Genomic DNA, 17,881 nt, shown 5'->3' with positions numbered 1-17,881 from the left:
CAACTGCTTATCTACTATCAAAGGGCTAACCCTGAAAACGTCACAGAGTTAAAGTGTCAAGATAATTTTCTTATTTCCCCTGTATTATTTTCTCAGTCTTCATCTCTTCTTTCAGATTCTCATTCTTTTGTTGCTTTGTTATTCAAGAAAAAAAAATCTGTGAAGGATAGTAATAGTTCTGAAAGTAAAAATGCTCCTAAAATTTGAAGACATTCAACTTTATAAGAAATATACGTTATAATGTTACCAAGAGAAACAGAAGACACAGGTACCAGACTAAGACAAAGGATATCATTACAGGAATCCAAAACTGGCTGACAGTGTACAGGGACTATTTGTACCACTTTTCTCTAAATAAAAAATTCTATTTCTGAAATAAAGGATTTAATAATTTAATTTTTAAAATATCGTGATAGTTTAGGCATGACATATACTGGAAAAAAGCTACTATGCTGAAAACTAGGGAATGCTGAAAGCAAGAGAAACTGTCTTCTCCATGGACGAGAACACCAACTAGTTATCCAGTATCAAATGGTCAGTCTGAAAACATGTATATAATAGTATATAATAATACAGTATATATACATAATGTATATACACATTTATATACATACATACAGGATATCTAAGTATATAATAAGATAGTATATGAGATGTTGCATCTATAACTATACATGCATGTGTATATACATATATCCATGTAACAACAATAATGGAGAAAGAGCCCATGAATTTGAAAGAGCAAGAAGAGGCATATGTGGGGGTTTGGAAGGAAGAAAACAAAGGGAGAAATGATGTAGTTATAATATAATTTCAAAATTAAAGAAAAAATATACTATACCTAGGTAGTTTCTTCAATAATTAGACCAAACACTAAAAGCAGCATTTTAATTAGACCCCCCCAAAATCAGCATTTTTTCAGGTTAATATAAAATGGTAAAGTCTCCAAGAATATATTTGAACTTTTATGACAAATAGAATCATGCTTCTATGAAGTTCATTATATTCAAGAATATTCACTAAAGCACTATATGTAACTATATGTAACAGAAGGTTGGAAACAGTCAAGTCTGCTTTAACAATAAACTAGATGGGAGGGAGGGGCGTGCACACCACACACACACACACACAGGCTTATTTAAAAAAAGAAAAGGACATCCTATACACGTCAATATAAGATTATTTCCCAGACTACAGTCTTTTTAAAACTACTCTTAAAAAGGCAAGGTGTAGAAAAATCATACAGGGGAGCAGAAAGTTAGCTTAGTAGTTAAGAGTGCTGGCTGCATCCAAGGGACCCAGGTTCGAGTCCTAGCAGTCGCATGGCAGCTCAACCTTCAGTAACTCCAGTCCAAGAGGATCTGACATCCTCTCTGGCCTCTGTGGGCAATGTACACATATGATGCACATACACACATACAGGCAAAAACAGCCATACACATGTGTACTTGTGTAATGCATTTTAAAAAAAGAGTAAACTACACACGGGGTATAATAAGAGGTACAGAACTAAAAAGAACCACATACTTGAGTTTAGGTGAGAAGACAAGACAATATAGGAACTGATAAAGTAGCTCATTGTAAGATGGCTGCAGTGCAGGCTGAACACGCAGGAGGTTTGTTTCATGGTGGTTTTGTTGTTTGTTTTTAAAGAATCAAAAGGACTCGGTTTATTTAAAGTCATCTTGTATTTGTGACTATAAAAACCACTTTGTGTTTTAACAATTCTGGGTCAGTGGTCCCTATTTACTCTCTGACACACTCATATTTTCTCTCTAGACTATAATTATTCTTGTTCACTCTCAAGTTTGGCAGTTAGAGAATGAGAGCTGAAATTCTTATCTAGACCGAGGTCAGGCAGCAAGTGATAATCAACATAAACTAAACCCCAAACCAACCCACACATAAGAACAGACATATGTTTCTCAGCATAAATTTCAAAAATCAAAATGAATTTCTAGAATCTTAACGGAGTTGGGGTTTGTAAAAGTAGCAGTGTTTTCCAACAGACTGGCTGTTTCAACATTTACAAGACAGTGAACTCAGGTCTGAACTCAGTACATAGCTGAAATGAGAAAGATCTGGGGAAAAAGCTTATAAAACAAAATTTTGTGGGCAATTAATGTTGTTTTCTTTACTAATGGCATTCTTTGCTAAGCATTTTACCAGTTCTTTTGAAAGTAAATAGCTGTGTTGAGGATATGAGAATTCTAAAGTGCAAAATATAAATTACAAAGCTACAGTGATCCAAATAGTAAAAATATGAGCATAAGGTTCTTCAAAGTAGAGAACTCAGAAACGAATCCTCAGGTGTATATTAAAATGACTGACAAGGGTCCGGAAATGAACCAATCGGAGGAAACAGATGATGGAAACTGAATATTGACATACAGAAATGAATTCTTATATTATAAAAAAATAACAAAAAATGGGTTTAAAACCAGAAACTATAAAACTGCTAGAAGAAAACACGGGAAGTAAGTTCTGACAAGATTTCACACTAACTTTCCTTCCTGTACTTCCCGCCTCACCTCTAACAGAGCCTTACAGTATAAGCCAGGTAGATCTGAACTTTTCAACTCACAGTACTCCCATGACCTAAGCCTCCCCATAAACCCCTCTGGCTTGTTTGCTATGACCAAAAGCACCAAAGCAAACTTCACTTCTGCACAGCAAGAACACCATAAAAGAACTAGGAGGGAAAGGCAAGGCATATATGCAGTAAGAGGGCACTATCCCCTACCAAGAAATCCAACTTAAAAATGTGCAGAGATCTTGAAGAAGTACTTCTCTAGAGAAACACAAACAACCAATAGGTACATGAAAAGATGCTCAACACCAATAATCACAGAGACTACAGATCAAACCAAATCAGATCTAACTTTCCTCCTGGTCAGATGGTCACTAGCATCAAAAAAAAAAAGCCTAAGAAAAAATGGACTGCTGGGCATCAGTTAGTAGGCGGTCCTCAAAGCAAACAACTCCAACTACTACCAGTGCGACCACCACTGCTGGTCACGATGATGATAATAACAACAACAATAATAATAACTCGATAATCCAACCTTGGTTAATGCCCAAAAGAAACTGAAAACAGGATCCCGAAGAGGTATGTGGATATCCACACTTAGTGCAACATTGTTTAGAATAAACAACAGAAGCAACCCAAATGTTCATATACTGATGAACGATTTTTTAAAAAAAAATAGGTAGACACAGTGGAATATTATATAATACTATATCAAACACTATAAAAACAAAATCTTGTTATAAGCTAATGACATGGATGAATCGTGTGGGCATTATGCCAAATGAAGTAAGCAAGTCACAAAAGATACTGTAGGAGTCAACTCAGCAGGTATGGAACAGAAGGAAGGCATAGGGGCTGGCCCTGGGGAGGAAGTGAGCAATTCTCATTCAAAAGATAAAGTTTAGTTTTACACCAAATGAAACATAAGTTCCAGAGATCTTTTGTCCAAAAATGTGTATATAGCTAATAATATGTACTAGAAGTTATTAAGGTAAATTTATGCTCTGCCATTTCTTTACCACGATGAAAAGGTAAGCAAAAGCCCAACATTCAGTCAGATCCATGTCATAACTGGCAAATCCACATTAAGTACAAAGTACTACAAAGTGCTTGGGCTGTCCCCTAAACACATCACTGGCATGAAGCAAAGGAAAACTTAGGAGTAGGCTGAGGAGATATGACAGATAACGAAAAACATTCCTGGGGATTTTCCTTTACTATAAAGATTTTATATAAAGAGCTATTAAATTATGTACAAGGCCAAAGAGATTAATTATATTATATCAAAGACAACTTATTCATTTTGATAATCATGTTGTGGTTAAATGAGAACATGCCATTGTTCCTAAGAAACATACACTGAGGTATTTTTAAGTAAATCTTAAATTTACTGGAAAAGGTTCAGAAAGAAAACTACCTTGGAGAGGAAAGAGAATGACAGGGGAATAGGGAGAACTGGAGAAGAAGCAATGAATACTGCTAACTCTCCATTTACTGAAGCATGAGAAGAGTCTACAGAATTCTTTATGCCATCCTGGCAACTTTCCCTTGAGTTGGAAGTTATGCCAATTTTAGGAATGTAATTTAGAGTATATCAAAATAAAAAGTTCTCAGAAAGTGTTAGGCACCATTTTCTCTCACTACCAATTTCATCTTCTAATATAAATGCATTTAAAAATAACAGATACCAACTATAACTAAAGGTTGTTTTATAGCCCCCCAAATAGAAAATTCATAAATATTAAAATCTGTTTCTTTTCAAGTCTGGACTAAACACTACAAGTAATCAAAGAGATGTAAATTGTCCTTTGCTCCCAGTGTGTATTAACAGTGATACTACACAGTTCAGTACCTTGGAAGAAGAGGCTCATCAACTGCTGAACTCTCACACCTAGTTTCAGCCACATTCGATGTAAAAACAAACAAGCAAAACCCAAAACCAACCTGCCTAATTCTAGATCCTTCTAAAATGGTTCCCATAGTCTGTTTCTTTATACCTAATAGAGCATTTTGGTCAAGAATTCCTGCTCCCAAATTATCAATGCCTAAAAACTTACAAAAGACCAGCTAAAGAAAATGAAATTCTTGGTTAAAAGTTAACGAAAGGGGGCTGGGGATTTAGCTCAGTGGTAGAGCGCTTACCTAGGAAGCGCAAGGCCCTGGGTTCGGTCCCCAGCTCCGAAAAAAAGAACCAAAAAAAAGTTAACGAAAGCTGTATTTTCTTTGTATGAACAAAATTGAACAAAATAGTGAGCGAACTTACAAATAAATAAACTGGACTAGTGTAGTGGTGCGTTCTGAAATCATAGTACTCAAGGCAAGGGCCAGATGCATAATTGAGGGTACCCTGGGTTACCACAAATTTCAGTCCAGCAAGAGGTACAGAGCAAGACCTTGTTCCAAAACAAACAAACCAAAACCTAAAGCAACTAAAATATATATGTGTACACACACACACACACACACACACAGTCAAATCACTTGAAGTAAAAGTTGAAAATGATCCTATTTAAAATTAAAATTGATTTTAAAAGTAAATAAGTTGCACATATATTCTAAAGAAAATACTCGAGAAATGATTCTCTGCAAGCACGTCCAGGACATAAATTATAAAAGACCCATGTATGCAATCCCAGCATGAGGAGACAGAGCAGGGATATCATAAGTTCAGTGTTAGAGCAGACCCAAGAGGAAAACAAGAAAGAAAGAAGGCATGAAGAAGGAAAGAAGGAAAAGAAAGAGAAAGGTAAAGAACAAACAGCAAAAAATTCTTTAAAACAAATTAATACCAAAGTTATTAACTAAAGTGGAATAAACTCCATTAAGCCATGAGACAAATATTACTGAAGGCATCTTAAACACAAACCATAAAACATTCCACAAGTTTCTGACTCTTTTCTAAGTCTCTAGCCATCACAGAAGACAAAAGAACAAACACAAGCAGTACTTGTTTTCACTATCATCACCTGCAGACTACAACTATGTTTTAATTAGAGGAAAACAATAGATTGTCAGAGAAAGTCAGAAACCAATTACATACATAACTTCAGGTTTCCAGGTAAGGGACTGAAAACTTGCCACTTCATTTTAATAACACAATGAAAGGTAAACAAACAAAACTAACAAGGTTATAGTTTAAGTCACTGTCATCAAAACTGGAGAGATGGACAGGTGAATTCAGAGACCCGGGAACCAATTTGAGAGCATGTGCCAAACTTAAGTGTGCTTAATGAAACCTTGACTAAAGGTGCCCTGGACAAGTCTAAGCACCCAGCCACGGGGGTGCTGCATACATTTTTTTTTCTTTTACCTTCAGGTATGTGAGTAGGTCTTCAGGGAATACAGGGTCCCTCAGTGCTTCTGGTGGGGAGGAGAGTGAAGCACTGAAATATAGCAGAACACTTAGTTCTTGGCCAAGGCTAAGCATGAGTTATCTCACCAGAGCCTGATCTACTGATGCTTTATCATAAAACCTGGACTGGTGGAAGAGAAAAGTAACAATTCTAGAGGCTTGGTGGGCACTGTCCCGTTACTTGTCCCCATCGAAAGGACAAAAAATGAGGGTTGGGGGTGGAGAAAAAGAAACACCTTGAGAAGCACTGAAGTTCAGAAAGATACCCAGGCTCACCAGAAGATGAATCTGTCTGTCTGTTTTGTACTATTAACTAACTCCTCCATTTATACCATTCAAGTTTTCTTTGCTGCAATTCACTTTGCCCAATACATCACATCTACAAACAAAACATAAAGCACAGTAAAAATTAAAGAGAGACGTAATAGGTATCACAGTCAGATCTAGGGCCTGATAGGAATGTTGTATTTTCTGACTAGGAATTAAGAAAACTCTAACAGCCTAAATGACAGCAAATTAACCACATGCAAGGCAGCTGGATAATGTAAGCTGGAAAACAGGAATCCTAGAGAAGGAGATCTAAACGAGTGACAAGATCAAACTTACCAGCAACAAAAAGTGCTACTGGAGATTTACAGACTGGAGACGCCTAGGGAAGGAGTCTCTTGTGTGGGCCCAGGATGCCCAGCTGTAATTCCAGCTCTGAGGAGGCTAAGGGAAATCACTCTAAGTCTGAGGCCAGCTGGGCTGCAAAGCATGGCCCTGCCTCAAGGATCCAAAATAAATCTAAAACTCACAGCACATTAAAAAAAGGATAAAAGCTAAAGACTTGAAACTAGAGATAGCCCTCAAGTTAACCTTTAACCTCAACACAAACGGTGCGTGGCATGTGCACAAGCACACACACGAGCATGCAGAAACACTAAAATATACATAACAACAACAAAAGATAAAAGAATTTTAAAATAAGCCAGAAGGAGAAAGTAAACCTATAGTGGACCAAGATAAAAATTACACTCAACAGTCTTAAAAATGCAAGCAAAGAAATATTTGAAATTGAAAACTAACATAAAACCTTCTACTCTGAGAGTACATAGTCTATGAAATAATCCTCCCAAAATAAGGCCATAAAATGTTCTCAGACAAATAAAATCTGAGGTGATTTGTTGCCACACACTTGACTTGAATGAAATTTCAAAGTCCACCAGAGAAACAAAATGACAAGGCTAAGAGAATCTAATCTGTATAAAGGAAGACCAGAAAATAAGTAAACAAGAGCGAAACAAAACTATGATTTTTCTTATTCCTAATTACCTAACAACAAAAAAATAATAATTTGTTCAAAACAGTAGTGATGACAACATATAATGCACACACATGTGATCTTTCATGTGATGATTCAGTCAGCTGTGAACTACATACAACAGTGGTTCTACATGACATCTAAAAACATTTCCATCATTCACTCGTTTGTGGGTGATACCGGTATGAATCACACTGTGTTGCTAGTCATATAAGAAGCACAGCACATTCAGTTGTGTACAGTACATGATAGATGATAATAAATGACTGTAACTGGTCTATGTATTCACTCATTCCGCTTTGTCGTTGTGTTGTCCATGTTCATAAAATAGGATTGCACTAGATTCCTCAGGGTGGTCTGGAATGTCTAGGCTCAAGTTATCCTTACCTCAGTCTCTTGCATAGCTGAGACATCCACTATGCCTAACACTATACTACATCTTTTATCATTAGAGTTCACTCTTCTAAAACACACACACTAGTGTAAAACACTCACATATTCAGGTATATAACACAATGCACAGTTAAAACAAAGTTACTAATTGCATGTGTAGGTTATCTTTAAGAAATGAGTTAATGATTTTCTTTTGCAACTAACACTATAAATTTTTCTTACGCTATTTGTATATATGTGCCACTGACTGCATGTGGAAGTCAGAGGATAATTCTTTTTTTTTTTACAATTTTATTTTTCTTGAATATTTTATGTATTTACATTTCATATGTTATCTCCTTTTCCCTCTTCCCTTCCCCCTCCCCCTTCCTTCTGCTTCTCTGAGGATGTTCCCACCTCAACACCCTGGCATTTCCCTACACTGGGGAAACAAGTCTTAAACGGGATCAAGGGCTTCTCCTATTGATGCTGGACAATGCCATCCTCTGCTACAGATGCAGCTGGAGTCATGGGTCCCTCCATGTGTATTCATTGGTTGTTGGTTTAGTCCCTGGGAGCTCTGGTGGGGTCTAGTTGGCTGATATTGTTGTTCTTCCTATGGGGTTGCAAACCCCTTAAGTCTTTTCTCTAACTCCTTCACTGGGGTCCCCATGCTCAGTCCAATGGTTGGTGCAACCATCCTCATCTGTATCAGTAGGGCTCTGGGAGAGCCTCTCAGGAGACATCCCTCTCAGGCTCCTGTCAGCTTGCACTTCTTGGCATCAGCAACAGTGACTGGGTTTGGTGGCTGCATATGGGATGGATCCCCAGGTGGGGCAGTCTCTGGATGACTTCTTAAGTCCCTGCTCCACTCTTTGTCCCCGTATTTCCTCCTGTGAATATTTTGTTCTCCCTTCTAAGGAATGAAACATCCATATTTTGGTCTTCCTCCTTCTTGAGTTTCATATGATCTGTGAATTTTTTCTTAGGTATTCCAAGCTTTTGGGCTAATATCCACTTTATCAGTGAGTGCATACCATGTGTGTTCTTTTGTGACTGGGTTACCTCACGCAGGACTTTTTCTAGGAGTTAGTTCTCTCCCTCTACCATGTAGAAGCCCTGAACTGATCTCAGGTCAAGCTTGGTGGCCAAGCACTTTCATATCCACACACCTCTCATTCCGTGTATGGTCTTAATAAAACCTCTACTTTTTCACTCTATTACTTATTCCATTGACATACTGAGGATGGGTGACCAAACCTTGCTTGTTGGGGTTGAGAGTGACCAGGCTTATTCCCTAGATCTCTGGGAATAGTATGAGACACAAATGGCCTAGTGTAACTAAAGTTTTTAACACTAAGCAGGGTCTGGACATAGCTCAGTTAACATTAGCTATCTCACTATTAAGAAGAAAAGTTTCGTTTCCTATTAAAATTCTAAGAAATAAGCATTTTCAGAAAATTTTAGGGCAGAGAACTTTGTTTTTGAGGTGAGGGGGGTTCAAGACCAGGTTTCTCTGTGCAGCCAGTTATCCTGGAATTTGCTTTGTAAACCAGGCTGTCCTTGAACTCAGAGATCCACTTGTCTGCCTGCCCTCTTCCCCCAGTCCTGGGATTAAAAGTATGTGCTGCTCCCACTACCCAATAGCAGAGAACATTATTTATAGATAGGTAGCCCACAGAACTGTAAGGCAGGAAAAGCAAACTTCCCTTAGACTTTGTGTCACATAGGAAACTAAGATGCCAGTTTGTGCCAACTCCCAAGGTAGTGTAGCATCACTCCAGCGTCTTCAGGAAAGAAGCGAGTAGCTAGATCAATGTGCTAAAGGTCTATTCTTGGTAATCCTACTAGCACAACCAGGTATGCTAGCTTTCTACAGTGTACACTGTGCACTGGTGTAGGAAGACACACCAGGGGGTTCTAAGTGCTTTTAAGCCAGCAATAATACTACTACTACCCATGTCTGGTGCCTTGTCCCTTCTCATGCACAATGTTCTGCCATTCATTAGTTCTCTGCCCAGCCCAAAGAAAAGTGTGTCCCAACAGCTGTGTGTAGCACCCTTTTCTATCAATAGGTAATATGTTTTCTACAGCCAACCTCAATATTTTTTAAATTTTATAATTTTAATAGCCATAAAACACATGTCACAATACATGCGATTTAACTATTAGAGTGGTTTTACTTTCTCCCTGATTGCTTTACTCATAACTGTCTGTCATATTTGAATCTAAGCGATGGTAAATCCATTCTCCTCCTTTAAATACCAGATATGCAAATTACTGAGGTCAAAGAAGCATGCATTCTCCTTGAACTCAAGACTTTTCATCTTTCTACCTAAATGAACACGGGACTGATTATTTTGTTCTTCCCATAATACCTTCACTGACTAGCATGTTCTAGGAACAGCCTCCTTACTGAACTAGCACCCATCCAGAAACTGCTCTACCATTTCTATTTACCTCATGTTAGACTCAGGAGGTGGTGGTAGTTACTGAATAACCTGGGGGGAAGAATTTTAGAATTGGCTGATCTGAACTGCAGTTGCTGTCTGTGTCTGGCCTTGCTCAATATCTCAGTCAGTCTTCTAAACACCTGAACCAACTTAATCTGGAAAGTGCCACAAATGTGATACAATCTGCCTCTAACTGGTGGTACTGTTTCTCTAGTACTTGATTATTTTAATAGGGGATGTTATTTCATACAATCTATACTCAGTTTGATTTCTTGATACTCAGTGACATAGACAGACAGACAGATAGAGATGCATGCCCCAGAAATAGATTCTTTCTGCCAAGTATTCCTAATATAGTGCAGAACTGCCTTGTTGGATTTTTCTCTTTCAGTCAAAGTATACTTGGATCATTTCTAACTCTTCAATGAAATTATGCTTGTCCCGGTCTCAAGGGACAAACTAGGACCAGTTTTGTTCACTGGGGAAAACACTGAAGAATATTACACAGATAACAAAGTAAAATTAGATGTTAGTCTAGCATGTATTTTACTTGTTGAAAATAAAAACGGTATAAAAGCCCACTTTATATTGAGTGTTAAGTTTCCCTTTCTTTCCATGTAGGATGAAGATGATCAGCTTATCAAACAGCCTACATCAAGTATACTGAAATGAAAAGACTGTCCACACATACCTATCCTCTCCGGCTTTAGGATCTTAGGAACAGATTAGAACAATTCAATCCTTTTTGAGTGTGTTTTCAACCTGACAGGTAACAACAAACTACTTCACCAGTTCTTTACTCTGAACTCTCTCCTAGTTCAGCAGGGGAGGTAATCTATAGATACATATTTGCAGGTTGTGATGGTGTGTATGCTTGGGCCCAGGGAGCAGCACTATTTGGAGGTGTGGCCTTGTTGGAGTAGGTGTGCCACTGTGGGTGTGGGCTTTAAGACCCTCATCCTAGCTGCCTGGAAGCCAGTCTTCTCCTAGCTGTCTTTGGAACAAGAGGTGGAATTCTCAGCTCCTCCAGTCCCATGTCTGCCTGTAGGCTGCCATGCTCCCGCCTTGATGATAATGGACTGAATCTCTGAACCTGTAAGCTAGCCCCAATTAAATGTTGTCCTTATAAGAATTGCCTTGGTCATGGTGTCTATTCAAAGCAGTAAAACCCTAATTATGACAGAAGTAACCCTAACAAAGACACAGGTGTAATGCAGCTGTGAACCTTCCTTTAAACCAAGAAACAGAGCCTTGCTACCAAGAACCATTCTGCTAGCTGAAAGAGAAGACAGATACAAGTTACTGTAATGCAACACTCCAAATTTATCCATGTTCTAAAATTCTGACACTTGACAACAATTATAAAATGTTTTCCCATTAAATAAAAGGGTAATGGGAAATTAAATAACTGACTGAACGTAACCACCACTGTTATAAGGAGATCTGAATTTAATTAACTTATTGAAGTCCAAAAGGAATATCCTCATGTGTTATGAGTAAATTCTCAGAATACCAGTTCAGTGACTATAGAAAACAGACACTGAAAAGGACAGGAGTGAACAAGATATTTATTTCACATCCAGATTTATTCCACTTTCAGCATCTTGGGGGTTGGGAGTGGGTGTGCTAGGAGTCAAACCCAGGGCCTTGTATATGCTAGACAAATGTTCTACCACTAACCTTTATTTCTGGCTTTTGCTTTTATGAGTCGGAATCTTACTATGTAACTCAGACTGGCCTTGAACTCACAACATTTCTGACTTTACTTCCCATATGGTGGTATCATAGGAATGTGTCGTCAAACCTGATCCACACCCAATCCATCTATTCTAAACCAACATTGCTAATGATTAAGAACACTCACTTTTTAATTTCTAACTTGGATGCCACAGAGTAAGTCTTCAGATTTCACTGTATGTGTTAATAAATTTAGTCTGATATTTAACTCAGTATATAATTTTTATGTCCTGCAAAATTACTGATTGAGAATGATCATGCTGTATATGTATTTATCTTTAATTTTCAATTCATTTACTCACTTATTCAACAAACATTTAATTGTGATCATAATCATGTTATATAGTATACTAGGCAAGGAGATTTAGATTTTTAAAATGTGAATCAGATCTCGATGTGCTTTATGGCTTTAGACAGACATCAGAAGGGGCTTTAAAGCAAACAATACTAAGAATTTTGCTGTATGGAGTCAGCAAACACTCCAAAAAGCCATCCCAAGGACAAGACTTATTGTAAAAATAAGTGTAAAAGGATTAAGAAGGTATAAACAAATAAGGTATATATAAAGCAAGTTTTAGAGAGTTCCTATAGCTTAAAGCATGAAAGGCTAAAGAAATTAGAAAAGCAAACTTTGCTGTGACAGCGGTTTCAGACTGCACCGGGTAATGATATACTGTAGTGAATGTGATGGGTTCCTAATGAGCTTAGAGTGCAGAGGAGGAGAGGGGGGAAAGAAACCCAGTTTTAATTTAGTTCAGCAAAGTTGGCATTAGAGAGAAAAACTGCAGAGTCAAGCATGGTTGGTGAGATCATGAGGCTTTACATTATAAAAGCAGGCTAAACCTTCTAGCATATAGATAACAGACAAAGGTGCTGAGACATTTTTAAATGGGTAAGTACAGTTGTAGGAGTGCATATGACTGACTCAAAGGTATAAACTCTAAGTAAGTTCTATTCCAAGCAGCCCTTATTCTCCCTCCAGCCAAAACAAACCCACAACTACAGGAGATTCTACTCAATACCTAATAATCTAGGGTTTTTTGTTTTTGTTTTTTTTTTTTTTTTTTTTGCCCTTAGTTAGGTAAATGACTTAGAAATCTTCAGTAAGAAGAAAAGAGAAAAATTACTGGCATTTTCTAAAATTCCTTGTATTTATGGGGTTTGTAAGAAGTTGTGTTTTAAATTTAAGACTTTCTTTTAAAAATCTAATTTAAAAAATAAGCTTGAGATCTAGTATACCCAACCTTAAATATGATTGGTCTGTAAGGTGAGCAAACTGTGGAATATCAATTTGACAAAAATTTACATATAAGCTTAAAATGACAGGTTATAGATATAAAACCTTAAAATTTGAAATTTAAGTGGAAAAGGTAGAATATAAAACATGTATAATATGAAATATAATACAGTACATACTACATGTTAACAAACAGAATGAAATAAAGATCAATGTAAGAGTCATGCTTATTGAATGGGGTTGATTCAAAGGTGTTATTCTTAGTTTTGGTGTTTTATTTCCCAAGAAAAATATATAATTAGGCTTGCTAAACACAACTGTTTCTTTGGCTTGGAAAAAGGAGCGACAATCTGTCTCCTTCCTTACTGATATTAAAGTAAAGGCAAATTTAATAAACTGAAAGGATTCAAAGTCAAAGACACAACAAATGACATAAGTAAAGCTTGCAAATATATATGTCCCCAATCCTTCCGGGAAAGGGCTGCAGTGTGGCTTAGAGTAAGTACGGTATTTGCCTAGGTCGGTCCTGTCCTCAGTACAGCAGGAAGACAAAACAAAGGAGATTGTGGGAAATGATTCTTTCACAATAGGGCTTAATTTTTAGTATCATTTAAAAGCAGTGAATCAACATTCATATAAAAGCTTCAGTTAGGAACAATAGGAATTTAAGATGAAAACTCAATTCAGAGATAAGGAACAAAGACAGATCTTAGGACCAATGAAAGTTAATCAATCTTTATCTTGATAATAATCAAGATAAAGAATGCTGATGTTTCAGAGGGGACTTTATTAAAAGTTGTATCATTGGGAAGATGCAATCCAGGGGTAGAATACCTGCCAAGCATTAACAAACCCCAGACCTAAATCCCTGGCGCTTTCAAATATGCATTTCCAGTCGGCATAGCCATGGACAATCAGAAAGAAGGGCTTCAGCAGGACTTCCCCAAAGCCCTGAATCTCTATCTTAACAAGTAACCCAACATGTAAAACAAATTGGCAATTCTGAAAAGATATGAAAGACTGACACTTGTGTGCAGAATATTAACGATATGGGAAATAGGATTTTAATCAAGAACAAGACTGTATGAGCCTGAGAATTTGAAAGACCAGTCTGATGCAAGGCAGACTTTGTAGAGAAGAACAGAATAGCATAAGGATGAAAAACAGAGGGTGGTAAAAAAGTTAAACATTAGGAAATCATCAAAATAATGTTAAGATTGGAGATGGTGACAATTTATGTACCAATAGTGGGAGGAAAACTGTAGTAAAAGAGCACTAAAAAATTACAATTAGAATTTTATGAAACTTAAATGAAAGATGTTTTGAGTTTTTCTAAAGATATACCCCTACTAGTAAACATTATAGACACAGGCCTTTTAAAAAAAAAATCATCCTCTTTTTAGTGGTATAATAAACTGTCTTCTAAAAATCTTATACTTTTTATTATTAAAAAATTATTAAATTTTTAAAAATACTATTAAAACTCAAAGTGATCTCCAAACTCAAATGAAAATATCAACAGTTTTAAATATCTAACGTTTAACATTCTATTCACCAAAGAATATGAACTAAAAGCTTAAGGTCTCAGACAATACAGAATATTTTCGGTGGCTGATAATTTAAAATTACAAACAGAAGACAATCAATTAGCAAACTTACGCTGAATATGAATGAACTGTTTGGGCTGTTTAAACTCCCCTTTGTACAAGCGATTGTAATAGTTGACGTTACTCTCCGCCTCAGGAACTGGAATGACCATGCTCTCTTTTTTTTCTCTAAATACTTGCTGTGCTGAAATAGCTCGCTGTAAGTGATGTTCCTGGAAAATGTAAAGTAGGCAAAATAAGTTGTGTTAGTAATATTAACTCAATACATTCTATTTAAAAGTTAGTTGTTAATATATAAAAAAAACAATTTTGAATAGTTCCCCTTTGCTAAATAATAGCTTTTTTCTGTATACCCAAGAAAGCATTACCATCATTCTCCCTTAATTATCAGCATCACAACTTTATAACAATTTTAAAAAGTAGAATTCTTAAAGACTATATATACATGTTTATAATAAATTTATACTTTGTGTGCTAAATAAAATGAGGTATTTGTCACCACTACCAGATTAAGAAAAAAAATGTTCAAGTCATAAGTTTGTATTATAAATTTTAGGTATCTTCTACACTTGAAACTGAATAATTAAAATAGAGATGAGTGCAACAACTCATATAACAACCATGGCAGGAAATATTTAATAAATATTAAACAAAAAATGTCTATGAAACATATGCAGTTTCTGGTCACTTTTCATCAGCAGCCTCTGTAATCTTCTAATAGAGGTACCCCTTAGAGCAGCTTTAACTTAGAAGTAAGCCAGATCATGCCACTCCCACAAGATCACCTTTGTATCAGTATAAGGTTAAATTCCCCAATGACGTTTATTTAAGGCTCTGTATCTCTCAACGTCTCAACCTCTCACCCTTTGCTCTAGCCAATGTTTCTTCCTGTTTTGAAGTTGTATCCAAATAGCCCATTTTTTAATTTCTTTAGTTTCATCTATCAGAGAGGCCTTCCTAGAATTTCCTTGTCCATCATTTCTTGAAAGGCCTGGCCTTCCTCCATACCATTTAGTAACATAGGCTACACGAAAAGTCTCATTTGTCCATCCACCTGCTAAGCATAAGATACTCTAGGAGCAGTTAGTTCTGCTCCCTCTGTAAATTTTTACATCTCCCAATTGCACAAAACAGTAACAAAAGCTGATAAATACATATTTAATAAATTTAATCTCCTAGACTACTAGTATTTTAGAGAATGAAAAATATATTGCATTCAAAGAAACTGGGATGTAAATAAGCTTAGTGACATCATGACCACATAGTTCTAAGTGTGAAACCATGTATGAACTCGGCTACATGTGTGCAAGGCCAAATTCTTAATTATATCACTTACATAATTTTAATTTTTGAAGTTCTATAAAGCCTAAGAACATAGATTCTAACTTCATTCATGCCTTTAGTGTAGGGATCTCCCAGCTACAGCCACACTCACAACTCAACCACAGCCCTACAATGGTCACAATAACTATGAATGTGACTCAATGCAAAACCATAGTCTTACTTAAACATTATGAAATTTTTTGATAATTTTTAATAATTCAGCTGAGTGGTTCTCATCCATGAACTTTGTGAACACCATCATAATGTCATGAAAAATAAATATGATATCTTCTCACTATCTATATGTATACTTGGCTTCAGTCTGCAGATGATGTGCACCTTTTTGGTGGCACATCCAAGCACAATCCAATTCACACCATCAGACATAAATGTGCTCATGGTAGCTTGGTAAGTGAGATGCAGCAATTATCAGTAATAATTTAGTCTACCTCTCTAAGTGATGGGTGTTTCATGTCACTCAAAAGTTACAGATGACTATGAGCTAGCATGTAGGTGCTGGGCAAGGAATCCAGCCCTTCAGAGTCATTTGTTTTTTTAATACAATGTCACATGTCCCACTAATGTTGTTGCTTTAAAAACAACAACAAAACCTTTTATAACTGAAAGTTTTTTAGTTGTACTTTAAAAATATTTTAATTGTATTTTAAGATATTTTTAAATCATTTAAAAATCATAACTTCAATTTTAAATAAAAATATCAGAAGATACTGAATGGAGAAAAGAATGTGATCCTATTTAGGAGAAAGAGGAACACTCCTCCATTGTTGGTGGGATTGCAGACTGGTACAACCATTCTGGAAATCAGTCTGGAGGTTCCTCAGAAAATTGGACATTGAACTGCCTGAGGATCAGCTATACCTCTCTTGGGCATATACCCAAAGATGCCCCAACATATAAAAAAAGACACGTGCTCCACTATGTTCATCGTAGCCTTATTTATAATAGCCAGAAGCTGGAAAGAACCCAGATGCCCTTCAACAGAGGAATGGATACAGAAAATGTGGTACATCTACACAATGGAATATTACTCAGCTATCAAAAACAACGACTTTTATGAAATTGTAGGCAAATGGTTGGAACTGGAAAAATATCATCCTGAGTGAGCTAACCCAATCACAGAAAGACATACATGGTATGCCCTCATTGATAAGTGGCTATTAGCCCAAATGCTTGAATTACCCTAGATGCCTAGAACAAATGAAACTCAAGACTGATGATCAAAATGTGAATGCTTCACTCCTTCTTTAAAAGGGGAACAAGAATACCCTTGGCAGGGAAGAGAGAGGCAAAGATTAAAACAGAGACTGAAGGAACACCCATTCAGAGCCTGCCCCACATGTGGCCCATACAAATACAGCCACCCAATTAGACAAGATGGATGATGCAAAGAAGTGCAGACTGACAGGAGCCGGATGTAGATCGCTCCTGAGAGACACAGCCAGAATACAGCAAATACAGAGGCGAATGCCAGCAGCAAACCACTGAACTGAGAACAGGACCCCCGTTGAAGGAATCAGAGAAAGAACTGGAAGAGCTTGAAGGGGCTTGAGACCCCATATGTACAACAATGCCAAGCAACCAGAGCTTCCAGGGACTAAGCCACTACCTAAAAGACTATATATGGACTGACCCTGGACTCTGACCTCATAGGTAGCAATGAATATCCTAGTAAGAGCACCAGTGGAAGGGGAAGCCCTGGGTCCCTAAGACTGAACCCCAGTGAACTAGACTGTTGGGGGGGGCGGCAATGGGGGGGGGTTGGGAGGAACACCCATAAGGAAGGGAGGGGGGGGGATGTTTGCCCAGAAACCGGAAAGGAATAACACTGAAATGTATATAAGAAATACTCAAGTTAATAAAAAAAAAAAAAAAAAAAAATTCACTAATAGAAAAAAAAAAAAGAATGTGATCCTATGTTTCAGTCACATATGTGTACATTATTATCA

At 36.9% G+C, this 17,881-nt stretch overlaps 1 protein-coding gene across 2 annotated transcripts in view; it reads right to left on the bottom strand.

The window, feature by feature from the left end:
- Epc2 (enhancer of polycomb homolog 2) overlaps positions 1-17,881 on the bottom strand; it is a 91,644-nt gene that overhangs the window by 47,719 nt on the left and 26,044 nt on the right. For both annotated transcript variants that reach the window (XM_032903264.1, XM_032903265.1), the window contains exon 2: positions 14,644-14,803. In XM_032903264.1, the coding sequence (XP_032759155.1) occupies positions 14,644-14,803 (160 nt within the window). The remainder of the gene's footprint in view (positions 1-14,643; positions 14,804-17,881) is intronic.

Source organism: Rattus rattus, chromosome 5 (assembly GCF_011064425.1).
Source record: "Rattus rattus isolate New Zealand chromosome 5, Rrattus_CSIRO_v1, whole genome shotgun sequence".
In the NCBI taxonomy this organism is placed as follows: Eukaryota; Metazoa; Chordata; class Mammalia; order Rodentia; family Muridae; genus Rattus; species Rattus rattus.
Note: the sequence above shows the minus strand (reverse complement) of the source record. Positions and strands in the feature narration are given on the sequence as shown.